General features: G+C 43.8%; 2 protein-coding genes across 6 annotated transcripts in view; both read left to right on the forward strand.

Annotated features, from left to right (window-relative positions):
* The window catches only part of abl2 (c-abl oncogene 2, non-receptor tyrosine kinase), a 35,789-nt gene extending 26,486 nt beyond the window's left edge, over positions 1 to 9,303 (forward strand). Inside the window, 7 exon segments of the mRNA XM_063891598.1 lie at positions 95 to 247; positions 355 to 444; positions 890 to 1,063; positions 4,973 to 5,298; positions 5,300 to 6,421; positions 6,423 to 6,585; positions 6,588 to 9,303. Of these exon segments, the coding sequence (XP_063747668.1) occupies positions 95 to 247; positions 355 to 444; positions 890 to 1,063; positions 4,973 to 5,298; positions 5,300 to 6,421; positions 6,423 to 6,585; positions 6,588 to 6,670 (2,111 nt within the window). The 3' untranslated portion in view covers positions 6,671 to 9,303.
* A 653-nt stretch (positions 9,304 to 9,956) lies between these two features.
* Positions 9,957 to 24,575, forward strand: part of osbpl9 (oxysterol binding protein-like 9) — a 36,377-nt gene continuing 21,758 nt past the window's right edge. For 4 of the 5 annotated variants that reach the window (XM_063891354.1, XM_063891357.1, XM_063891356.1 and 1 more), the window contains exons 1-4: positions 9,957 to 10,084; positions 11,583 to 11,633; positions 13,572 to 13,650; positions 20,915 to 20,991. In XM_063891354.1, the coding sequence (XP_063747424.1) occupies positions 9,974 to 10,084; positions 11,583 to 11,633; positions 13,572 to 13,650; positions 20,915 to 20,991 (318 nt within the window). In that variant the 5' untranslated portion in view covers positions 9,957 to 9,973. Of the gene's footprint in view, positions 10,085 to 11,582; positions 11,634 to 13,571; positions 13,651 to 20,914; positions 20,992 to 23,247; positions 23,673 to 24,575 lie in introns of those variants that run through there. The other variant, XM_063891360.1, reaches the window with a different exon arrangement.

Genomic DNA, 24,575 nt, shown 5'->3' on the forward strand with positions numbered 1-24,575 from the left:
CAGACAGACAGCAGACAGACAGACAGACAGACAGACACTGAGACTGAGGGTTCCTCCTGCCTTCTCCTAACGTTCGATCTCCCCCCCCCCCCAGCGTTCGGTGTGCTGCTGTGGGAGATCGCCACCTACGGCATGTCTCCGTACCCGGGCATCGACCTGTCCCAGGTGTATGACCTCCTGGAGAAGGGGTACCGCATGGAGCAGCCCGAGGGGTGTCCTCCCAAAGTCTACGAGCTCATGAGAGCATGTGAGTGCATCCGTCAGAGCTTACCCCCCCGGAGTCTGCACAGCTGTGTAACAAATAACAGCAAACAACCCGTCCTGTGTTAACGTGCCTCTCTGTCCGTCCCTCAGGCTGGCAGTGGAGCCCGTTGGACCGCCCCTCGTTTGCAGAGATCCATCAGGCCTTTGAAACCATGTTCCACGACTCCAGCATCTCTGAAGGTACGGGAGCATTTCGATCCCTCTCATCGGGAAGTCTTCAAACCTGCTTAGAGCTCCTAGGAGACGGTCTCTGAACCTGGAGGGGAGAAGTCATTGTTCAAGTGTCTCTTAGAGAGCTGTGGGGCTCATGAGGTGGAAACCTTCTTCGTTATTTTAACTGATACTGAATTGCAAATCACACATAATCAGAAAGTCAGAATTTTGAGATCTTCAGGAAAAAGTCTGGATGTTCAGAGCAGCACAGTATTCATAGATTTTCAATTTAACATTTGGGAAAAAAAGGTCAGAGTTTGAAATGTTCAGCAAAGTCAGTATTCATAGACGTGTCCCAGAGTCTGTAAGAGAACTTGATACATGCGGTCCTTTCACCGTATAAAGGGATGTAGGTTTACTTGGCCAACAAACAACAGGTCGTGTAACTGAGCGTTTTCTATCTTTTCTGCAGAGGTGGCGGAGGAGCTGTGTAAGACGGCCTCGGGTCACGGCGGGCCGCTGCTCCCCTTCGACACGCCGCTGCTGCCTTCCAAGTCCCGCACGCTGCACAAGCACACGGAGAACAAGGAGAACATCGAGGGCGGACTGGACGGCCGATCGGAGCCCGGCAGCCACGGCCACTCAGGTACAGCCCGACAACCCCCCACCCCGCCGCGGCGCCATGCTCCACTGTATGATTGTGCAGGTTCTGCAGACGACGGCGGCGACGCTCAGAGCACGCTGCAGCGCCGCAGAGCTCGCCGCCTGAAGAGGAGGGCCGTCATCTTCCTCAACAACTGAGCAGACATCTGTCCTGCAGCCGGGGGAGGGGGGGGGAGGGGGACAGCTGTCAGGAGGCAGACAATAATCACCCAACAGAGGCTTAGAAGAACAGCGGTTTCTGAATTATGCTAATTATTTAGCATGATGCTAACATGTCATCTGACACAAAACAAATAATAATAAAAACAATAATAATAACATAATAATATAATACACTAATAATAATAACACTAATGAATAATAATAATAATAAATATAACAATAATAATAAAATAATCATAAAATCACAATAAATATATATATATTATTTATTTTATTATGATTAAAATTAATATTATCTATTTACAAAACGTAAAAAATCATAATAAAATTAAGAATAATAATAAAAAATAATAATAATATTAACAACACAACAACAACAAAAATAACAAAAATAATAATATAAAATAATTTATATATTTAAAAATCATAATAAAATTAAAAGTAAAATACAATTATAAAATATACGTTTATTTTTGCGGGCGCTTTTAAGCGCCTCAAAGTACTAGTAAAATACTCTATGCTAAAATCCATCTACAGGACCCAATTAAAAAATAATTAAAAATGTGAAGTTAACCAACAACCACAAAAAAGTGTGAAATCTTAAAATAAAAATTAATAAAAATAAATAAATGATACTTCATGTTATGAGGCTCTGAGGGCGCTCAGCGATACACAGGTTAAAGTCCATTGAAAATGTACATTAAAAATGAGACAGTAATTTATTCAGTTATTGCTTTCGACTGATTATCTCAACACGGTGTCGTCATTAAATTGAACCTAAAACAGATATATTTTGTGGCACTTTTAATCCTTTTATAACGAAACCCGTCTCCCATTTAATTATCATCTCTCCAGCCATCGGACTGAATAGGAGTGATCTGCATGTTCCCTGTGTGTTTACATTTAAGCGTGTTGTTCAAAACGTGGTCACTAACCCTGTATGAAAACATGCTAACCCTTTTATTAAACTCCCAAACCATTGTCTGTCTGTCTCGTTTACATTATTTTATATTCAGTGTTGTAAATAAAGTGTGTGTGTGTGTGTGTGTGGAGGACGCTCTGTCTCTGTGTCTTTGTCCATGAATATCAGTTAGTATATAAAGGGGAACAGAAGCGTCTTTCACCACGCTCCAGGGAAAGCTCATAAATCACCAGCTGTGTGTTTGATCTGAACAGAATCACAAACGTGGTTTCCCTAAGTTTAGACTTTTCATGTCTGATGTTTATTAATACTTCTTCTTTCCATGCATTTATTAACCTCATCTTTCTTTGTCCCTATGCACTTATTTTCACATGCAAACCATGAAGAGAGAACAATATCAAGTAAGGAATACCAACTGAACCAGGAGGGCCATTCCTCTGTGTGCATTCTTTACTAATGGGTGATAGTTTGCAGCTCAGTCCGTGCCGCTTAGAGAAAGCCTCGACAGGTTTTCCTCAGATATTATTGTGTATAGTAATACGTGCAGCGTGTGAATCATTAAAGGAGTGTCTGCTGGTGCAAAACTCTGACTCTGAACCCTTTCATAAAGGAGGGAATCAGAGCTTTGAGAGACAGGAATATTCTTCTTAGTGCAGCATGCTTCAAAACGTGCGTCCCTTCTCCCATGGTGCAAAAGAAAAATACATATCAAAGGTTTTAAGAAGTTAAACTCATGAATTGGTATTTATATTCTATAGATCTGTACTTGATGGTCTGAGTGAGAGAGACTGTTGATTGATATGCTAGGGCAGCAAGGTTAGCAAAGGAATGACTGATTTTGCAATATTAGAGGGAATTATCATTTTTGAAACATTGTGCAATAACATTTAGATTACTGTACAGAAGCTGGGATCTGCCCAGAGACGGGAGACGTTCAGTTATCTAAATCTGTCTCCTCTCTTTCTGATGTGTTTTCATGGAGCTTTTTAATAAATGCATACAGTAATATAAATGCTCTCAATTATTAATTAACATCAAGCAGGTGGGAGCTCACTTTAAAGGGTCCCAAAGAGGTGTATATCGGTATGTAGGGTCTCTACTTTAAAGAGTCCTAAAGAGGTGTACATCAGTATGTAGAGTCTCTACTTTAAAGAGTCCTAAAGAGGTGTACATCAGTATGTAGAGTCTCTACTTTAAAGAGTCCTCTCCTGCTGATGTTCAGGTGTATATCAGTATGTAGCGTCTCTACTTTAAAGAGTCCTCTCCTGCTGATGTTCAGGTGTATATCAGTATGTAGTGTCTCTACTTTAAAGAGTCCTCTCCTGCTGATGTTCAGGTGTATATCAGTATGTAGAGTCTCTACTTTAAAGAGTCCTCTCCTGCTGATGTTCAGGTGTATATCAGTATGTAGAGTCTCTACTTTAAAGAGTCCTCTCCTGCTGATGTTCAGGTGTATATCAGTATGTAGTGTCTCTACTTTAAAGAGTCCTCTCCTGCTGATGTTCAGGTGTATATCAGTATGTAGTGTCTCTACTTTAAAGAGTCCTCTCCTGCTGATGTTCAGGTGTATATCAGTATGTAGTGTCTCTACTTTAAAGAGTCCTCTCCTGCTGATGTTCAGGTGTATATCAGTATGTAGAGTCTCTACTTTAAAGAGTCCTCTCCTGCTGATGTTCAGGTGTATATCAGTATGTAGTGTCTCTACTTTAAAGAGTCCTCTCCTGCTGATGTTCAGGTGTATATCAGTATGTAGAGTCTCTACTTTAAAGAGTCCTCTCCTGCTGATGTTCAGGTGTATATCAGTATGTAGTGTCTCTACTTTAAAGAGTCCTCTCCTGCTGATGTTCAGGTGTATATCAGTATGTAGTGTCTCTACTTTAAAGAGTCCTCTCCTGCTGATGTTCAGGTGTATATCAGTATGTAGAGTCTCTACTTTAAAGAGTCCTCTCCTGCTGATGTTCAGGTGTATATCAGTATGTAGAGTCTCTACTTTAAAGAGTCCTCTCCTGCTGATGTTCAGGTGTATATCAGTATGTAGTGTCTCTACTTTAAAGAGTCCTCTCCTGCTGATGTTCAGGTGTATATCAGTATGTAGAGTCTCTACTTTAAAGAGTCCTCTCCTGCTGATGTTCAGGTGTATATCAGTATGTAGTGTCTCTACTTTAAAGAGTCCTCTCCTGCTGATGTTCAGGTGTATGTCAGTATGTAGAGTCTCTACTTTAAAGAGTCCTCTCCTGCTGATGTTCAGGTGTATATCAGTATGTAGTGTCTCTACTTTAAAGAGTCCTCTCCTGCTGATGTTCAGGTGTATATCAGTATGTAGAGTCTCTACTTTAAAGAGTCCTCTCCTGCTGATGTTCAGGTGTATATCAGTATGTAGTGTCTCTACTTTAAAGAGTCCTCTCCTGCTGATGTTCAGGTGTATATCAGTATGTAGAGTCTCTACTTTAAAGAGTCCTCTCCTGCTGATGTTCAGGTGTATATCAGTATGTAGAGTCTCTACTTTAAAGAGTCCTCTCCTGCTGATGTTCAGGTGTATATCAGTGTGTAGTGTCTCTACTTTAAAGAGTCCTCTCCTGCTGATGTTCAGTTGTATGTCAGTCTGCTCTGATGACATTGGTCAAGTGCTTCAAAATGTCCCGCCCCTTCCTTAGCCTATCGCGTACAATGTGTTGGAGAGCTAGCCAATAGGAGTGCGAGTGTGTTGTAGTGATGTCACTGAAACATGTCAGTAATTATAAGCTGAACATGTGACCTCTTTAAATGTTGTATATTTCTAACCTCTCCTCTCTCTCTCTCTCTCTTCAGGCTGGGCTTCCTCTCTCCTGGGGGGGGACAGTCGGTCGGGGAGCTCCCCGGCGTTGCCTCGGAAACAGCTGTCCCGAGATAAATCCCCCGCCGGCCTCCTGGACGACCCCCAGGATCTGGGCACCTTCACCCGGGACCGGAAGACGGGCTTCTTCAGCTCCTTCATCAAGAAGAAGTCCTCCTCTTCCTCCTCCTCCTCCTCCCCCTCCCCCTCCTCTCAGAACCTCCCCACCCCCCCCAAGAGGAGCAGCTCCTTCCGGGAGATGGAGACTCAGCCTCACAAGAAGTACGAGCCCACGGCCGACTTTTCAGCGCCCCCCCCCTCTCCCCCAGTCGGACAGCAGCATCGGGGGGTTCTCCGCCTCCCCCTCCCACTCCCACTCCCACAGCGACCCCCCCCAACCCCAGTCGCGCTGCTGTGGTGCAGCCTTCGGACAGAAGCCCTCAGGGGGGGGGCTGGCGGCGCAGGTGAGCAGCAGCAGCTGGAGCGGGCTGGCCGGGTTCTTCACGCCCAGACTCATCAAGCGGACTCTGGGGCTCCGGACCGGGAAGACGGCCTCTTCGGAGGAGGGGGGGGGGACTTTACCAGTGGGGGGGCCCAAACCCTTCCCTAGGTCCAACTCCACCTCCTCTATGTCCGCTGGGCTGCCGGACCTGGAGCGCATGGCTCTGACTCTGCCCAGGAACCGCAGCGCCAAGCCCCCCCTGGAGAGGACCGCCTCCACCAGCTCGCAGCCAGAGAACGGGCGCCCCCCCCCCGAGGCGCTGCTGAGGAGGCTGGACGAGGGGACGGCTCAGATCAGGGAGAGACCCAAAGCCAAGCTGGTCCCCCGGGGCACGGGGGTGAGGGCGCCGGGAGTGGGGGGGGAGGCGGGGGACTCAGACCCTGCGGGGGACCGGCAGCAGCAGAGTTGGGCCTCCCCCTCCAAGACTGCCTCCTCCTCTCCGGGGGGGGGGGTACAGACCCACAACCACAAGGTGCCGGTGCTGATCTCCCCCACGCTCAAACACAGCCCCCCCGACGTGCACCTGGTGGGGCTGGACTCCCAGGGGAACCGCTTTAAGCTGCTGAGCGAGCACCCGGACCGGCCGCGGCTTGTCAAACCCAAGTGCGCCCCCCCGCCGCCCCCCACGCTGCGCAGCCAACACTCCTACAGCGAGGGGGGGGGGGAGGAGCAGGCGGGGGAGGTGAATGGGGAGAGAGTGTCTCGATCCGGGCGGGGAGGAACCTTGACGACGGGAAGACCCTCGGTGCCGCCGCCACAGGTGCCCCCCACGAACACCCCCACAAAGATGGCCAACGGAGCTGCCCCCTCTTCCAGCAAGGGGGGAATCCGGAGGACCCGGCAGCAGGCGGAGCGCGGCTTCCCCCCCGAGCGGGTGAGTCGCGAGGCCCTGCTGGAGTGCGCCGAGTCGCTGAGCTGCGCCCTCCAGGCCCCGGCCCCCGACGCCCCCCCCCTCCAGCGGCGCGGTCCTGGATGCCGGGCTGCAGCTGCTGGACCGCTGCTCCGGGTACGTGGACCTGATCCCGCAGATGAGGAGCAAGTTCGCCTTCCGGGAGGCCGTGGGCAAGCTGGAGCTCAGCCTGCAGGAGCTGAGGGCCTCCGGGGGGGCTGAGCGGCCCAGGGGGGCCCGGGCACCGTGCTGGAGAACCTGCAGGGCTGTGTCAGAGAGATCAGGGACGTGGTGCAGAGGTAGCAGCCGTGACCTCACTGTGACATCACTGTGACATCACTGTGACATCACTGTGACATCACTGTGACATCACACCCCTCAGACTGGTTTATTCCTTTGGTTTTTCTGGTTGTTTTCACAGCGTGTTGGGGGGGGGGGGTCTCTTCAGTACCTCAGAGAGAATCACTCCCACAGGTTTCCTTTCACTGTTTACAACCCTTCAGACCCCAGAGTGGACCCTCGAGCGGGGGGGGGTGGGGGGTCTCAGTCACACGTCGTGGATCAGCTGTTTGGAAGGTCTCCCTTTCTGTCAGACACTGACACTACTGTTTATTGATCAACTTTTAATGCAAAAAAGGTTCTAAAAAAGCAGTTTTCAGCCTCAAAGTTAAGACTGATCGCTATTTTCTTTCTTCAATCAAATGAAATCTGGATTATCGACACTAAACAAGACCCTTCCCACTACGTTCTGACATTTCAAACACTAAACAGCTCGTATAAATACTCTACAAATAAGTGAATCACTAGTGTAATATTGCGCTCAGTGTCTGGGGGTCACAAACTTTCTAAAGCCATTTTAATCCAAACGATTGGAAACAGTCCGTGTGATTTCAAGATTTTTAGGGTCTAAATGTGACACTGATTATTATTTACATTTCATTTCCACGGCAGTCAGGTTATTAAAACCTCATCCGTCTTCTACCATCTATCTGAGTTAGGTCGTAGAGATGTAGTCCCTCCACCTGGGCCTGGGTCTGCCCCTCTGCCCTCCTTTTATCGGATCATTTCAGACATTCCCACGTGTCACACAGAGGGATCACAGCCTCGGAGAAGCGTGTAAATAAAGGAATACAGGCGTATCAAATCTGGAAACACCCACAATTCCCCTCCCTATCACAGCGTTTGTCTTCAGTGTCCACACAGTGGGGGGGGAAGCCCCCGTCTCCTAAAGCATTTCAGTATTTAAGTCCAGTTTTAATGCACATCACATGTCTGTGTGGTTGGAGGGGGAGGGGGGGGGCGCAGGAGCAGAACTGGGACGGTGTTTCTATAAGTGTCCTTCTGGCGGACCGATCGACTCCCTGAAGCCTCGGCGTGTCCTCAGTGCCTCGAAATCTTCCACGCAATGAACACTGCAAAAAACACCCAGAGACCTACACACACACACACACACACACACACACACACACACACACACACACACACACACACACACACACACTGATCCCTCTACCGACGAACTGCAGTATGTCTTCAGCACATTGTACATTATTGGGTTTGAGACAATAAGAGATGCTTTTCAGAATGTCTACGTTATGAACTTGAATTTTAAATTATTCCTTTTTCTTCTTTTGTTTTTATTAAAAAGCACAGACGTATTTTGAGAGATGTAAATATTTGATTTATTTCATATCCAGGAAACAGAGGATGTGTGTGTGCTTACAGACGTATAGAGCGTGTTTGACTGAAGAATATCTGAATATATGAATGTATTATTCTCCGTCTGGGCGGACGGTCTTCTGCATGAATCTCTAACGGTGCCATTTGTTGTTTATTTATTGTACTTTTTTTACTGGCCCATATCTTTTCATTTTGGTCTCACTAAATACTAAAGTCCAGAAGCAGTTGCTCTGTTTTTTGAGCACAAATTAAACATTTCTCTTTGCTTTTCACATCTAAATGTACACTGGATACAAAACCTGATCTGTAACACGCTGCAGGTCCAAATCACCTTCAAAGAAACATGCTAATGACACGTTTATACCATGTCTGTGCGTCAGTATTTTAATGTCCAATTTCTTGCCAAACGGGATCCTGTGAGACGAACTGATTTCTATTCCCTGTGACTTTACAAACACACGGATGGAAGAGATGCTTTTAACTTTAGGATTCTTGGTGCCTTTTTGTGAGCAAATGTCTTTCACTGCGAGATGAAGAGGCAATGTTTTAAAATCCATCATTAAAACACATTCATGTCTTGTTGTGAATTTCTGTCATCTGGAGGTTGATGTTTGGGATGCAAAACTGAAATTTAAAGGTGCATTTGTGTATTAAATAAAGTATTTAGATACTCAGTTACTAAGGTTGATTATTGGTGGGCATTCAGAGCAACATCTGGTGGATTTCCTGCTTTTTTAACGCATCACAACGGACAAAAACACGCTGCAGCTTCAGGGACAAACGTCTTTAGAATAGTTTTTTCTTAATTTGTGGGGCATCGGTGTGGGTCAGGTTTCCTAAAAAGCCTTATCAAGTGAAACATAACCTCCAAAATCAAACCTATTTAAAGAAAATCATTTGTCAAGAGATTTGATTTGATTCCTAAAGTCTCCGCTCATCTTCAGCGCCTCTTTATTTATGTCGCCTGTGTCTTCTGTTGTTTTCCTGGAGAACGTGTGTTCACATCACCAAACCAAAGGCCACTTCTTCAGCCGTACGAGTGCAATGTAAAGCAACACACACACTAATGGAATATGTGAATCTAAACAGGGATTTAAAGAAATGGCAGAGACGTTAACATTAACTTTTTTATTGTACAAAAATATATTTTGTGTTTTGTTTTTTAATTTAAAGCTCACGTTATATTACTGTGAAGTTTTGCTTATCAGTGTTAAGCCTATTGTAAATAATAAAGATATTGATGAATACTGCTCTGCTATTGGTTGTCTGTCTGCCTTCAATCACTTACTGATTAAATCTTAGTGCAATAATAATCAAACTGACCAGGCATATATTTTAGGAAGTGTAGCAGCATTAATGTGTGTTCAAACGTGCATAAATGCAATGTAATAGGGGGAAATGTTTCATAATACATACAATATTAACATGAACTCAATGTTAAATAAGTCATGTTCAAGCTCCAGCAGCATCATTGTTTTTTTCCATTTTAACATTGAAAGTAATATTAAAAACATGGATTTAAATGGAAATAGTCGTAGTGATTAAAAATATATTTCATAAATATCAAATATTTATTTTAAAAATAGTTTTAATTTATACTTTAAATTAAAAAGCTGTTTTAATGTACACTTTACCCAATAACTCAAAATAACTGAACGTGGACTGACAAAGACACATTAAAAGGATGACAATTTAATAATGGTTTTAATTAATGTATGAAGTGTAAAAAAGATGAAGACACATGAGTGTTTTTAAAGTTTAAACACCCACAAAAATCCAATGAAATTCGGGTTAATTTTAAGGAGTTTATCATAAAATCACCAACAAGTTCACCATTAATGTAGGTCTCAATTTATCATGAAGCTCCCCCCCCCTCCACCCCCCCCCTCTCTTATCCGGCTCCTCCCAACTCCTCCTGTTGTAAAGATGGCGTCCATCATGGAGGGGCCGCTCAGCAAGTGGACCAATGTGATGAAGGGCTGGCAGTACCGCTGGTTCGTCCTGGACTACAACGCCGGATTACTGTCTTACTACACGGTCAGTACAGCGGGTTCTAACCGCTGAATTTATCCCTTATGGAGGTTTTTAGAGGAACTTGTTACTGGTTGTCAGACAGGATAAAGGCCTTGTGTTTGTCAGGAATCCCAGCTGGCAGCGAGAGGCGGGGCTCCGTGATGACGGATCCGTGTGTTAGCCAATAGAAACGCTCCATGAAGACCAACTGACCAATAGAGTGGCAGTATTTCTCTCCACACCTGAGCTAATGTAGCTAGCTAGCAAAGCTAAAATACACCCACTCGGTTAAACGTTATTGTGACTGTTTAACAGAATAAAGCGAGAAAAAGACATAGTTTTATAACTCTTAGGGACAGTATTTGTCTTTGGTAGTTAATTAGGAGTCTCAGCAATCGCTGGTTTGATAGCTAAACAGCTAATAAGACACTGCGGGAGGAGACAGTAGCTGTCAGTTGGGTCTAAAAAAAAATCAAACGTCAACAAATGTATGGACTCTGGTTAAAGTCAACAGCAGGGAGGACAATCAACTGTCACTTGTGTGAAGTTTTAAGGAAAATCATAGAGCAGAGGTGGATGAAGTACTCAGGTATTTTACTTGAGTAGAAGTAGAAGTACCTGAGTAAAGGAATAGTCTAAGTAAATGTCCTGTAGTGAATATGTGGTTAAGTGTTAGCATCAGAATATACCTAGAAAAAGGCCTTAATGTGTGTTTTATATCATTATATTTGTGACAGTTCTATACACTGTCATTGCCTTAAGTAGCATTTACTGCTGTAGACATACAAGGTTATGAGTTTTTGTCAAATATTTAAATAATTGACTCTTTTGTGACTTGAAGAGTTAGTCCAGTAGTTACATTTTTAGAGATGCATTTTGATGAAAATAAAGCTGTGAAATACATTGTTTACCTTTTGAATTGTGGTGGAGTAGAAGTATAAAGTAGCACAAAATGGAAATGTGCAAGTACAGTTTTGAGTAACTTGTACTTATTTAATTTCCACCTCTGGGAGACACTAGCTGTCTGTTGGATTTTTAAGAATCCATCATCAACAGAGGTGTAAAATAACTACATTTACTCAAGTACTTTACTTACAGTAAGTCTGTGGGAGAGAATCTGCCTCTGGAGGGAACACAGTGATGTGAGCCTCTGCAGACCATTTACATGCATTAAAACCTATAGGTCACACTACAGGAGACGGACCAACTGAAAAAGCTAAATAGAGCCTTTTTAAATTCAAGTGACGTGCCTCCAGTCTCATGTGTTCATCCAATACTTAATATTCTCTCTTTGAGTTCCCGTTATTGTTTGAATCGTGTTTCTAAATCCCTCTGAAATACAAAGCTAGGTTCAGAGGGGAGATTTCTCCATGAACGCTTATTAAGAAAGTACACTATGTTGACTCAAAGTGCTCGTGGATATAAATAGTGTAAATACATACAGTACAACCTTGACGCAGTGTTTTATCCCTCCCTGTGTCAGACCGTATTAATCCTGATCTGTTCTGTTTTTATTTTACAGTCAAAGGATAAGATGATGCGAGGATCCAGAAGAGGCTGCGTGCGACTCAGGGTGAGTTCCTCAGGAGGAAGGACGTCCTCTTCACGTTAGATATCTCTCTCTGATAAACTAAAAACATGCTCTACATCAGGGGGGTCCAAACTACGGCCTGTAAACCTATATCACACAGTAGTATTCATCTGTTAATGAGCCCACTTCTTAATTACATTCAGTGAATGAAAGTTGAAAACATGTTCTAACAAATCTTAGTTGATTTAAAAAAAAGCCCAATAACTTATTTTCACAACAAGCTTGAAACAGGCTTTTCATATTTCCCCTCATCATCATCGATCTGAGGCTTCTGTTTTAAGCCCTACGGAGAGCTGAGATGAAGGCTGTTTGTTTCTCAAAGCATATTCAATTATCCAGAATAATTAACCTGTAACTGAATGATTTTGCAAACTTAAACTTTACATATGAGGCCATATCCCTCACCTCTAGGGAGGGGCCCAGGCCTTTCTGTATGTGGCCCTCTGGGAAAATAGTTTAGAGTCGCTTAACTGCTTTTCCAGATATTTGGAATGTTCTCAGGCCACTGTTTGCGATGCTAAGGTTTGAGGTTAAAGGGAAACTACATTTTGCATTTTGTACCAACTTGTCATTTGCAAATGCTTTCATCATCTCGAGCGTGAATTGTTAAAATGAATGTTGCGCAGGGTGCAGGACAACACAGGATTTCCTGGTTATATTTAAATATTGTAAATACTAAAAGGCTGGAACACTGTATGCAGCGTTATTCATTCTGTTACCTGATATAAATTGATGCCAAAGTTGTGGTTTCTTTTAAGGGGCATCAGTATTATGGTTAGCTCCTCCAGTAGAGAACTGATCCCTTGGATTGCATTTCCAATACTCTGTGATGTCCACTAGAGAGCAGCAGTTGCCTTGTGATACCTCTTCTAGTGCTTTTTGTTCAACATACATCATCATTATATACTCACAAATGTTCACACCAGGGATTCACAGAGTCAAACAGATTAGAAAAGAAAATGACAAAAAGTGACTTAAATGAAAACGTTTGTCAAATACAGATTTTTTTCTGATGCTTTCTGGTTTAACACTTACAGTAGGATTTTCCAGGTACTCCGTCTACATAAGCTAAGCTAAAGGCGGCTAATGTTGGGCTATAGAGGAACTACAGCACGGTCACATGACTTCACGTCGCCACCGCTAAGCTAAAGGAGGCTAATGTTGGGCTATAAAGGAACTACAGCACGGTCACATGACTTCACGTCTCCACCGCTAAGCTAAAGGAGGCTAATGTTGGGCTATAAAGGAACTACAGCACGGTCACATGACTTCGCGTCACCACCGCTAAGCTAAAGGAGGCTAATGTTGGGCTATAAAGGAACTACAGCACGGTCACATGACTTCACGTCTCCACCGCTAAGCTAAAGGCGGCTACCTGACATCATTTCAGGCTAACAACCAAAAACACATTCAGAAAAACCTCCACACCAAAAGTTCTAAAATGCTAACTCATGCTAACTCGTCTCCCGGATTTAGGACTCATTCCTGCACCTCTGTATTGTACTGGCTCTGCGCAATACACCACATCACTCTCTCCACCCTGTAGTAGTTTCTACATGTATTCCTCCCTGCTGTGAGGAAGCTCTGAGTCACTCTGTTAGCTCTGAGCTGATGTCCCGGCTCTCTGCAGCTCCCCGGTGTCTGAGCCTCTCCACCCTTTCCCTTTCCCTGTTCCTCTTCCTCCTCCTCCTCCTCCTCCTCCTCCCTTTCTGCTCTGCCATGTTCCTGCATGTGTGACAGAGACGCTGAGAAAGCGACGACAAAAAGGCAAGGAGGAGCTTCTTAAAGGGGAGTTTTCTGCTGATTCAGAAGGAGGGTAATTTAGCACAGGCCATGTGGAGGGCAGGATGGAAATGGAAAGTAGAGCATGACGTTCCTCTCTCTCTCTCTCTCCCCCTCTCTCTCTCTCTCTGTGCTCAGGGCGCTGTGATCGGCATCGATGACGAGGACGACAGCACATTCACCATCACTGTGGACCAGAAGACTTTCCATTTCCAAGGTGAGCTCTCCCCCCCCCCGTCCTGTCCTCTCCCTGCCTCTCCTCTCTCCTCTTCTGTCCTCCTCCTTTGCATACATCCCCTCTGTCCATTTCCTCTCTCTCTCTCTCTCTCTCTCTCTCTCGTTCTCTGACTCTTCCCTCCCCACACTTTTAAAGCACTTGGATTGGTCTGCCAGATGCACACACAAATCTCCACAATGTCAAAGCGTGCGGCGGCGAGAGCATTCAGGGCGCCTCTTCTCTGAAGTCGGCCGTGTCTGTAGATCCTTTCTCTGGATAAATCAGGAACGTAAGGCTTCTTGTTTTTCGTCCTGACTTGAGGAACATCTGCCGTCGAGCCTCTGGGAATATTCGGGAATTCTGCTGCGCTGGAAGCTGAGCTCAGGTCTTTGGATTTACCCGCTGAGCTCCAGCAGCACTCCGTCCTCCCCTCTTTTCTGCCAGGAAGCTATCCCCCTCTTTTTTCACTCTATCCCTCCACCTGCAGGTCTTTAACTCACCTCCTCCACCTTCATCTCCCATCCGTCTATTTGTATCCATCCACTCCTCCTCCTCCACCTCCCCTCCTTCTCGAGGGTCACCACCAGCCACAGTCCATGGGCCTCCCGCCCCCCCCACCTCCTCCATGCCCTCTCCCATGTCTGTTTTCCGAAGCTGTATGCTGTGGTTCTACAAAAGGAAGGGTAAGGAGGAGTCCGTGCATGGTCCGATTGCATGCCGGTGCAGGAGGAGGATGGAGAGGGGGAGGAGGAGGAAGAGGAGAAAGTGTTTGTCTTCTGGGACGTTTAGCCAGAGTGGTCCGGGGTTAGTTTGTTAATCAGAGCTTCTTTACCCGTCCCACAAATAGTCTGTCTGCAGCTCAGAGAGTCCTGCTGTGAACCCTGAAATGTTGAGACCCCAAAGTCTTATGATAGAAATGTACAGTAGGGGTCTCCAGCACAGAGACACTGCCGGAGGCTAACCTGCAGATGATGGGCAATTAGCATAAATTGTGTTAATTAGCATAACTTGCGTTAATTAGCATAAATGGTGTTAATTAGCATAAATTGCGTTATACCCTTTGCCGACAATAGCTAAAAAAATAGTTTGGACAATTTTGGAGGTTATTGGGATGCTGAATCCACTTTGAAAGGCTAACAAATGTCAGGTGCCATATTTGGACTCCAGGTGGACTTATTTTTGGTAGATTTGAAAGTTTTACTGGACTCTGGATCATTTTGATTGCTTATTCATTTGAAGAAAAGTTGTCCACAGAGGTAATAATTTCACTCCTGTGCTCTCTATATCCATTGGACAGTAGCAACACTACTCAAAATCATCCACAGAGTACAAATATGGCCTCTTTCTGGGTAAAGCTGCCATTTTTGATCCTAAAAATATTAGAAATGGACTCAACATCCTCAATAACCCCCGAAACCACTCAGCCGCTTTAATAACTTTTGTCTGCATATGCTCATTAATGCAACTTGTGCAAATTGCTCAACATGTGCAGGTTAGCATCCGGCAGTTTGTATGTGCTGGAGACCCCTGCTGTACATATCTATCATAAAACGTTGACTTAAAGAATCCAGTTGCAGTAATGGGTGGAGTAACTCAGAGTAGCATCCAGTGGTACTAATAATATCAGCAAAGCATATTCCGTGTTGGTAGTGAAGTTCAGCGACGGTTCAGAGCGGGAGGATTAGCGTGTATGTGTGTGTGTGTGTGTGTGTGTGCAGTGTCTTGGATCAGTCAGATGTGTGTGTGTTTGTGCCGGATGTTTGCCTTGCTGCTGTTTGTTCTGCTCTCTCCGCTGCTTTGGCTAAATAATTATCATGTAATCTAATTTTCTTCAAACCTCAGAATGGAAATATGTGTGTGTTTTCTGGAGGAAAATCACATGTCCTCATTTGTTCTGGAACTTTCTGTGCTGCAGTGCCTCTGTGTGTTTGTTCAGTCGTCTTCAATATTAATGTTCAGGTTTTGGTGGGTATTGTTTAAATTGCTGGAGGCAAAGCAGCAATGCATGCATATAGTATCCTTTTTTTCCAAGTCTTAATTTGGACTCACCCAGTATTCCTACGACGGTTTGCTCGATCATCATCAGACGGCTCCAGGCAGTGATGCATCTTGTTAGGGTTTTATTTCCAGTGCATTTACACACAACCAAAGCATAAAGAAAGGTGTTTTTATTTTGAGACGACAATGCAGCAGGGGGAATTCAAAAGCATTTCACAGTAAAGGAAAGCTGCCAGTTTCCTAGAGTTTATCCTCCTGTAGCCTCACGGAGAAAGTTCCCTGACAAAGGTTTCATGTACAGCATCGTACCTGCCATCTACGAACGGGATATCCAAGTTAATATTGAAATGTAATCCACATTTAAAAGAATGATTTAAAACCTTTCATTAGTGCAGGAAAAAGCATAGAGAAACTCCCTATATGTTAGCCTTTGCAGACCATTGACATGCACTGAAACCTATTGAACTACTGGAGAGGGAGCACCACAAGGCGCTGAATAGGGACCTCTTGAACTTAGCTTAACTAGCAGAGTTTGAAATCAGCAGGGTGATTTAAATCTTTGCACCACACATTTTGAAAACAGGAATGAATGTGTGACCCATCTGCTCCTCAGATACCTGGATGAGCAGCATCCTCTGCCCCCCCCCCCCCCCCCCCGCCTGCTGCAGGAGCAATGGGCTCTAAAGGAGATTTTAGTTTTGACATCCTCTGTGAGCTTTCATACCAGGAGGTGCACAGGATGTCGAGTTAGAGATTACTGGTTGCTGTAAAACGATCCTGTCTGAGCACGTTGTGCAGGAAGTCCCCCAGGATCTTCTATATCTCTATAAATATGCCTGTGTGCCGTGACGTATGGAATCAGACTGCTGCACGGGGAAGGTATGGACACTTGAATCAGAAAAACTAATTAAGCAAGCCTATTAACAACAAATGTAAACAAAAGATGCAAAGGGAGGTTTTATACTGTCTGTTACTCTAGGAAGCGTTTGATTTGAAATGCGTCCGCTCTCTCACAGCAGTACACACGTCAATATCCAGTCAATCATGTTCACTAAACTGTGGGAAGCAGAAATTGTGGTTGTAATTAATATTCGATTAATTGTGCGGCCCTACTTCACACTTTACTAACATTTCCAGTGATCAATACGTCAGCTGATGAGACACAGCTCCTGTATCAAACTGTGTTTCATGCTGTGTTAAAATGTCCTCTTACGGGACGGTCCCAGATTAAAGAGTGCCTCTGATTCTGAGTGCAGCTCTTTCTATTTAGAGAAGCATACATTATTCATCGGCCCCTTCTTCCCCAGCGCTGCATCACCATTCCCTGACTCCTTTCCTCTCTCCTCTGCCCTCATTCTCATCCTGACTTCTACAGCAGCTATCAATACGTCCTCTTCCTATTGCAAAGAGGAGGAGAGGACTCTTTAAAGTAGAGACACTACATACTGATATACACCTGAACATCAGCAGGAGAGGACTCTTTAAAGTAGAGACACTACATACTGATATACACCTGAACATCAGCAGGAGAGGACTCTTTAAAGTAGAGACTCTACATACTGATATACACCTGAACATCAGCAGGAGAGGACTCTTTAAAGTAGAGACGCTACATACTGATATACACCTGAACATCAGCAGGAGAGGACTCTTTAAAGTAGAGACTCTACATACTGATATACACCTGAACATCAGCAGGAGAGGACTCTTTAAAGTAGAGACTCTACATACTGATATACACCTGAACATCAGCAGGAGAGGACTCTTTAAAGTAGAGACGCTACATACTGATATACACCTGAACATCAGCAGGAGAGGACTCTTTAAAGTAGAGACGCTACATACTGATATACACCTGAACATCAGCAGGAGAGGACTCTTTAAAGTAGAGACACTACATACTGATATACACCTGAACATCAGCAGGAGAGGACTCTTTAAAGTAGAGACACTACATACTGATATACACCTGAACATCAGCAGGAGAGGACTCTTTAAAGTAGAGACTCTACATACTGATATACACCTGAACATCAGCAGGAGAGGACTCTTTAAAGTAGAGACTCTACATACTGATATGCACCTGAACATCAGCAGGAGAGGACTCTTTAAAGTAGAGACTCTACATACTGATATACACCTGAACATCAGCAGGAGAGGACTCTTTAAAGTAGAGACTCTACATACTGATATACACCTGAACATCAGCAGGAGAGGACTCTTTAAAGTAGAGACTCTACATACTGATATACACCTGAACATCAGCAGGAGAGGACTCTTTAAAGTAGAGACTCTACATACTGATATGCACCTGAACATCAGCAGGAGAGGACTCTTTAAAGTAGAGACACTACATACTGATATACACCTGAACATCAGCAGGAGAGGACTCTTTAAAGTAGAGACTCTACATACTGATATACACCTGAACATCAGCAGGAGAGGACTCTTTAAAGTTGTGAAGTTGTGCCTCCTGCTCCACATTCGGCCTCCTGGTTATTGAGTTTGCCGTCGTCCCTCTGGGGCGTCATCGAAGTGTTTCGTCAGCTCGTCTGAAGATGGCAGGAGCAGAGAGAAGATGAGAGGGATGAATAATTCAGGGACCTTTAGAGAAAAGAGGAGTAGCGTTATTCTGAAAGAGGCTGAGCATTAGGAAGGGAACTCTTTGTGATTGTTAAGTGGCTGCTGACATGGAGGAATAATCCTTGAGTTAGGAACAGAGTGGTGCAGTGTTGATGGGTGTTTGTTGTCTGACCCTGAAGTTAGCATCACAAGGAATCGCTCTGCAGACAGCCAATGGGATCTTTGCAAAATATCCAGTAATGTGTAGGTGAGGAGATAAGAGTCTCCTTCAGGCTCAGCATTGCATCAGTTTATAGTGAGTTTAACGTCTTGTTTTGTGCAGTTTAAAGGGTACAGAATGTGAACTTTTCACATAACGTTTATACTTTTACTCCTTCTGTTCCTCTATAAAAAACGATGATAACCTTTAAACAGTCTGCAGCACGCCCTGTACAGCAGTAATGTTAAACATTTAAAGTGTTTTCACTGTGTGGTTTAATGTGTCTACCTGCACTTTGAACAGATCCTCAAACTGAGTCTTCCATCCACACCTAATTAACTGGGAGTAAATGACTAATTAATGCTGTGGATGAACAACTGCTTCAGTCAGCAGTTCAGGTTCTGCTAACTCATCCCCTCCAATCATTAACACAGGTCTCCCTTGTAACCTCGACAAGAAGCCAATGGGATTTCAGCAGGATCATTCCCAACATATCAACACCAAGCTACTGTTGGGCTATAGAGGAACTACAGCACGGTCACATGACTTCACGTCTCCACCGCTAAGCTAAAGGCGGCTAATGTTTGGCGTGATGGCGTTTAGTCGTCTCATTTAGACTCTTGTTAGCAACCACTGTTTCTAAATTCACCGGAGGGGTATATTGGGCAGTGGTGGCGAAGTCCATAGGGGCTTGGCCTGGGAACTGGAAGGTCACCAGTTCAAGTCCCCGAAAGACCAAGTGCCACCGTGGTGTCCCTGAGCAAGACACTGGTTACCTACACTGCTCCCCAGGCGCCGTACATAATGGCAGCCCACTGCTCCTAACACTAGGATGGGTCAAATGCAGAGACCGCATTTCGTTGTCCTAGTACTTGTACTCTGTGCAATGACAATAAAGTTGAATCTTCATCTTTACTGATGTATTTTATGTCCTTAAAATCTCTTCAGCTTGTGTTCACCTCAGAACTTATTGCAGGTTAACTACCAAAAACACATTTACTTCCATACCAGGGGACAGGAAGTGCTATATAAATGCTGAGTCATGTTAGGGTCTAGGACACATTCCTGCTTCATGCTATTAAAAATATATATCGAACATGAAGCCCTGCTGACTCGACACCTACCCAGCAGAATAAATCATGGCGTACGTGTGACAGGCAGCAAGCCGCGGCACAGATTGGACTCCGTTCAAACAGTGCCTGTGTTGTTGAATGGCTGCTTCACTTCACTGTCATGAACAGAGCTGAGCAACATCAGCCTCAGTGTGTGTGTGTGTGTGTGTGACAGAGAAAGAGAGAGAGAGAGAGAGAGAGACGTGCTGTCTGAGTGGATTGGCCCGAGCCTCAGCCGCCCTTTTAATGTCTTTGAAAGCTTTCCTCTGCCGTAGCACCGCCATTCATCTGCTGCCTACGGCTGCATCCAGCTCTGGGAAAAATGACTCTCACACAGGATATAGTTTGCAAGATAATTCAGTAACAGATATCTGATTAAGTCCTTCGTTCACAGCCTCTGGAGTTATGGCTCGGACTGCAACCTGACCATCCAGAGCCGATCGTTTCCCTAAAACTCAAACTTTTCTCCTGTAATTATTGGATTTTTTTAAGGATCTGGTACTTAACTGAGAAATGAATTACATTTGGCCAAATTAAAAAAAGCCCTACAGTTTGTTTTTTAACCTAACTAAACTGTGTGTGTGTGTGTGTGTGTGTGTGTGTGTGTGTGTGTGTGTGTGTGTGTGTGTGTGTGTGTGTGTGTGTGTGTGTGTGTGTGTGTGTGTGTGTGTGTGTGTGTGTGTGTGTGTGTGTGTGTGTGTGTGTGTGTGTGTGTGTGTGTGTGTTCTGCTCTCTGCTCTGAGGGTGCAGCCTCGTTTAAAGACTTCATGTGAAACAGAAACAGGAGAGGATTAGTACTAACTCTGAAGGAGCTCTGCCTCCTCTTCGTCTAATTAAAGGAACATTGTTTATGAGTCCATTAATGATCGCTGCATATTATCCACTCTTTACACAGCTTACCATGTTCTCTTACACCGCTTACCATGTTCCCTCTAGTGTTTACTTCCTGTCTGTCTTCTTCTCCTGCTGCTGCTGTTCCCTTTAGTGTTTACTTCCTGTCTATCTTCTTCTTCTGCTGTTCCCTCTAGTGTTTACTTCCTGTCTGTCTTCTTCTCCTGCTGTTCCCTTTAGTGTTTACTTCCTGTCTATCTTCTTCTTCTGCTGTTCCCTTTAGTGTTTACTTCCTGTCTGTCTTCTTGTCCTACTGTTCCCTTCAGTGTTTAGCAGATAAAACCAATAATTCCCCCGATGAATACACAGTCCCTCACTGCGTCCTCATGTCATTCCAGTGTTGTGTCACTTGTGTGTGTGTGTGTAATCCCAGTGTAATCGCCCCTAAAGTGTGTGTATGGAAAATGTGGCTCACAGGGTGTGTGTGTGTGTGTGTGTGTGTGTGTGTGTGTGTGTGTGTGTGTGTGTGTGTGTTTTTCAGCCCGAGATGCAGACGAGCGGGAGAAGTGGATCCACGCCTTAGAGGGAACCATCCTCCGTCACACCCTCCAGCTCAGAGTACGTAACCGGAGACTTCTCAGTGGGGATGGTGTGAGGTTTTATCACAAATTGGAGAAAGGAACGTCCCAATAGAGTAACAGGTTATAGTCCGCTGGAGTCCAGGTACGGAAGAGGATTAGGCCATGTGAAACCTCGCTTTTAAAAAAATGGCTGAGAAAAGTCTGAATTTATTTTAGGTTCGATTTTTTTAAAGTTTTTGGGTGAGAATCATTTTTGTTGCTCTCTTTTAAATTTTCTTTCTGTTCTTTTTTTTATTCTGAGAAAAAAGCCAGCTACTCTTTTGGGAAGATTATTTTTTTGTTCCGTTTTTTTATCGTACAAACAAGTCAGATTTCTTATTTGAGAATTTAAATGAGATTGAGATTCTCTCAATTTTCTCTCTATTTTTTCATTTTAGATTTAAAGTAAAAACAATCTTTGTTTCGAAAAGGCAGATTATTATATTTATTTAAAGAATTTCCATTTAGTTCTTCATTTGTAATTCTGAGAAATAACTAAGATTTGTTTCTTGTTGTTTTTAGAATATAACTTATCTTTTTTTAAATCTTAGAAAAATCTAAATCTGTTAATCTGATCATTTGGGGGATTTAGTTATCTTTTGGTCTGGTGGTTTTAATCCTCTCAGATGAAAGTGTAAATTGAATCAGGATGTTGTGACACCTTTATGTCGTCCCTTTCTTTTTTAATAGTTTCTATTCATTTTGTCTCCGCAGCTTTTAGTGGTCAGTAGGTTAGCAAACCATAAAGTGAAGATTACATGTTTTAAATACATTTAAATGACGCTATGATTTTTATTGAACCTGGGATTGGATGCATTTGCATCGTCTGTAATGAACCACATGCTTGTAGTTGGAGGAGTTTAAAAGAATAGACCTGGATCCTTAAAGGTGCTTGAAATTACATATTTGGTTTTAGAATCTTTATTTATTATAATTTTATTTTTCATCAATTAAATTTTAATAGTACAAATAATAACATTTTTAGTTTTACATATTTATTATTATTACTATCTTTATACATTTAACATTTATTTTACTCATTATTAATATTTAGATTTGTTTTGTTCTCTCAATATCTCCATGCGTCTCCTAATTGTTTTACACACCTTCTGCCTCGAGAAAGTGTGACGTCGTGTGCATGCATGACTGACTGAATGCATTAAGGTAATTTATGCAGGTTAATCGTCTGCAAAATCTCAGCCATGAAACCAATACTAACTTTGGTCTGAGTCTGGAGGCTTGTGGTTTTTAGTCCTTGAATCTGTCTACATTTAGCTTGGAAGTCTGACTTTGGAAGTCCTTGAACTGGATGCGTTAGACTCCGTGTGATGAGTCGGTATGAACAGAAATACCGGTGACATTCATGTCATCAGAAATGGAGGCTGTTTTGTCAACATGTGTCTCTGGACTGGGATCAGGACCAGGTTCAGGTTTGATGAGGACTTTGATTTACTGCTGCTGGTCTGTTTGGTATTATTTATTTCTGGTTATTATGAGTCTGTGAAAAAGACGCCTGCTCGTCCCGCCCTTTAGTTCCTGAAACTACTTTTAATTATTTTACTGCACTACTATTTTAATTGAAGGACTTCTACTTGAGTAAAGGATCCGAGTAGTTCTTCCTACTTTAAGCTTTGCTCCCTGTACATTTCCCAGGCAAATAATGCACTCTTCACTCTACTACATCGAAGTCTTATAGATCTTCTTCATATTTAATACGCTATACTCTGATATGTTACGATGCAGGAGTACTATTAATCTATGTCTATAATCTACACAGTATTTTAAGTATCTAAAGCCGGCTCCACAGAAACAACACCTGTGCTCTAAGTACTGAGTGTTGTATTACCTTCATATTTCTACTGTTCTGCTCTTTCTCTTACATGTAATGTGATTTGATTAAATGATCAAAATATATTTTCCTTTATCTTATGTTACTGTTAGAGCCATACGGACTGGTTTTACATTTAGCTGAAAATACTTTTGAACTTCTGCTTACCACACATAGTCCAGGGTTTGTACTTGTGTAGAGTATTTTTAGACCATAGTTCTGCTACTTTTACTTAATCTGAGTACCTTTTTCACTTCTGATATTCACTCAGAGCCTGTATTGAAATACAACCTGTAAATACTTTAAATAGGTTTAAGATAAACTACATTTACCCTCCTCCTCCTCCTCCTCCTCTCTGTGGCAAATCCTTCTGAGTGCTAGGTGTGTCTTCTCACACACAGACACACACTCATGCAGTAATGCTCTGCTGTCATAGCATCATGTGCCCCGGCAGTAGCCAATCCCTGACCTGCTTGCTCGGTCAACCAAACATCTGTCTGTGCTGCGTCAGCCAACCGGAGCGGCCCTGTGCTGCGTCAGCCAATCAGAGCGTCCGTTGATGCGTCAGCAGGGGCTTGCTGCTTTGTGTGTTTTCTCCCTCTGCCTGCGTGAGAGGAAATGTGGCTTTTCCTGCGAGGGGAGGGTCCGGGATTAACTGTGTCTGCCTTCAGAGCTGACGCTCAGCTGAAGCTCAGACTGAAGCGGGCTGACACCCAGCTGCTGCTCAGAGAGACAGCCCGAGGAAAACAGGTTCACTTCACCCACACTGGGGAGAGGAATCCAGCTGTGTCAGGGGAGAGGGCCTGATGGGGGAGGTTTAACGCAGCATGTCCTTTGGAACGAGGCACAGAGTGAGTAACACACACACACACACACACACACACACACACACACACACACACACGTCACTGCAGCAGGGGAAGTTTAGACGGCTGCAGTGCAGTGGGACAGCAGCAGCAGCTTTCCAAAGTGGGTCACACTGCTGGAAAGACAAACAGAAACAGGGAGGGGAGGGGAGGGGGGGGGCTGTTTACGTATGAGACTACACACACACAGGGATTCACAGTGTGTGTTAGGAATGAGGGGGAGTGGAGCTCTGGGAATAGTTCAGGAACAGTGAAGACATTACAGCTCTGACGGACTGCTTCCAAACTTATCCGCTTTGTCTTGCAGGACACACACACACACACACACACACACACACACACACACACACACACACACACACACACACACACACACACACACACACCGCCCTTCATTACGTGTGTTGACTCAACATGAGATATTGGTTGCTGTGTAATGATGGGGGCTCTGTTTGCTTTGTTCTCAGACTCATTTTTCCGCTCTGCTTGAGTTTCTTGTCACGTGTCGGTTCGCTGTATCATTTATTGAACTGCTGAAATGATTTTATATACTTTGCTGATCCCAAATTAGAATAACAAGTCATCGCATATCAACGGCAGACTTAAAATACCAGTTAGAATGCACTTTAATAAACTTGTTTTGACATGTATCAAACACAGCACACATTTTGATCTCAAACTGACTTCATGCTAAACGTATATTTGTATTGGTTTTTCTACAGATGCTCAAACACATATTTTATTTAGCTTTTATTCTGTGAATGTTGTTCTTCAGATTTATCAGAAGAGGAAATCTGGATAAAAACAATTAAATGAAATTGGCTTTATTTATCCCAAACTAGAACACAGTAGAAATGTGAGTTGTTATCGAGTATCTGCACAATATCA

The sequence above is a fragment of the Eleginops maclovinus genome, chromosome 9 (genome assembly GCF_036324505.1).
Source record: "Eleginops maclovinus isolate JMC-PN-2008 ecotype Puerto Natales chromosome 9, JC_Emac_rtc_rv5, whole genome shotgun sequence".
NCBI lineage: Eukaryota > Metazoa > Chordata > Actinopteri > Perciformes > Eleginopidae > Eleginops > Eleginops maclovinus.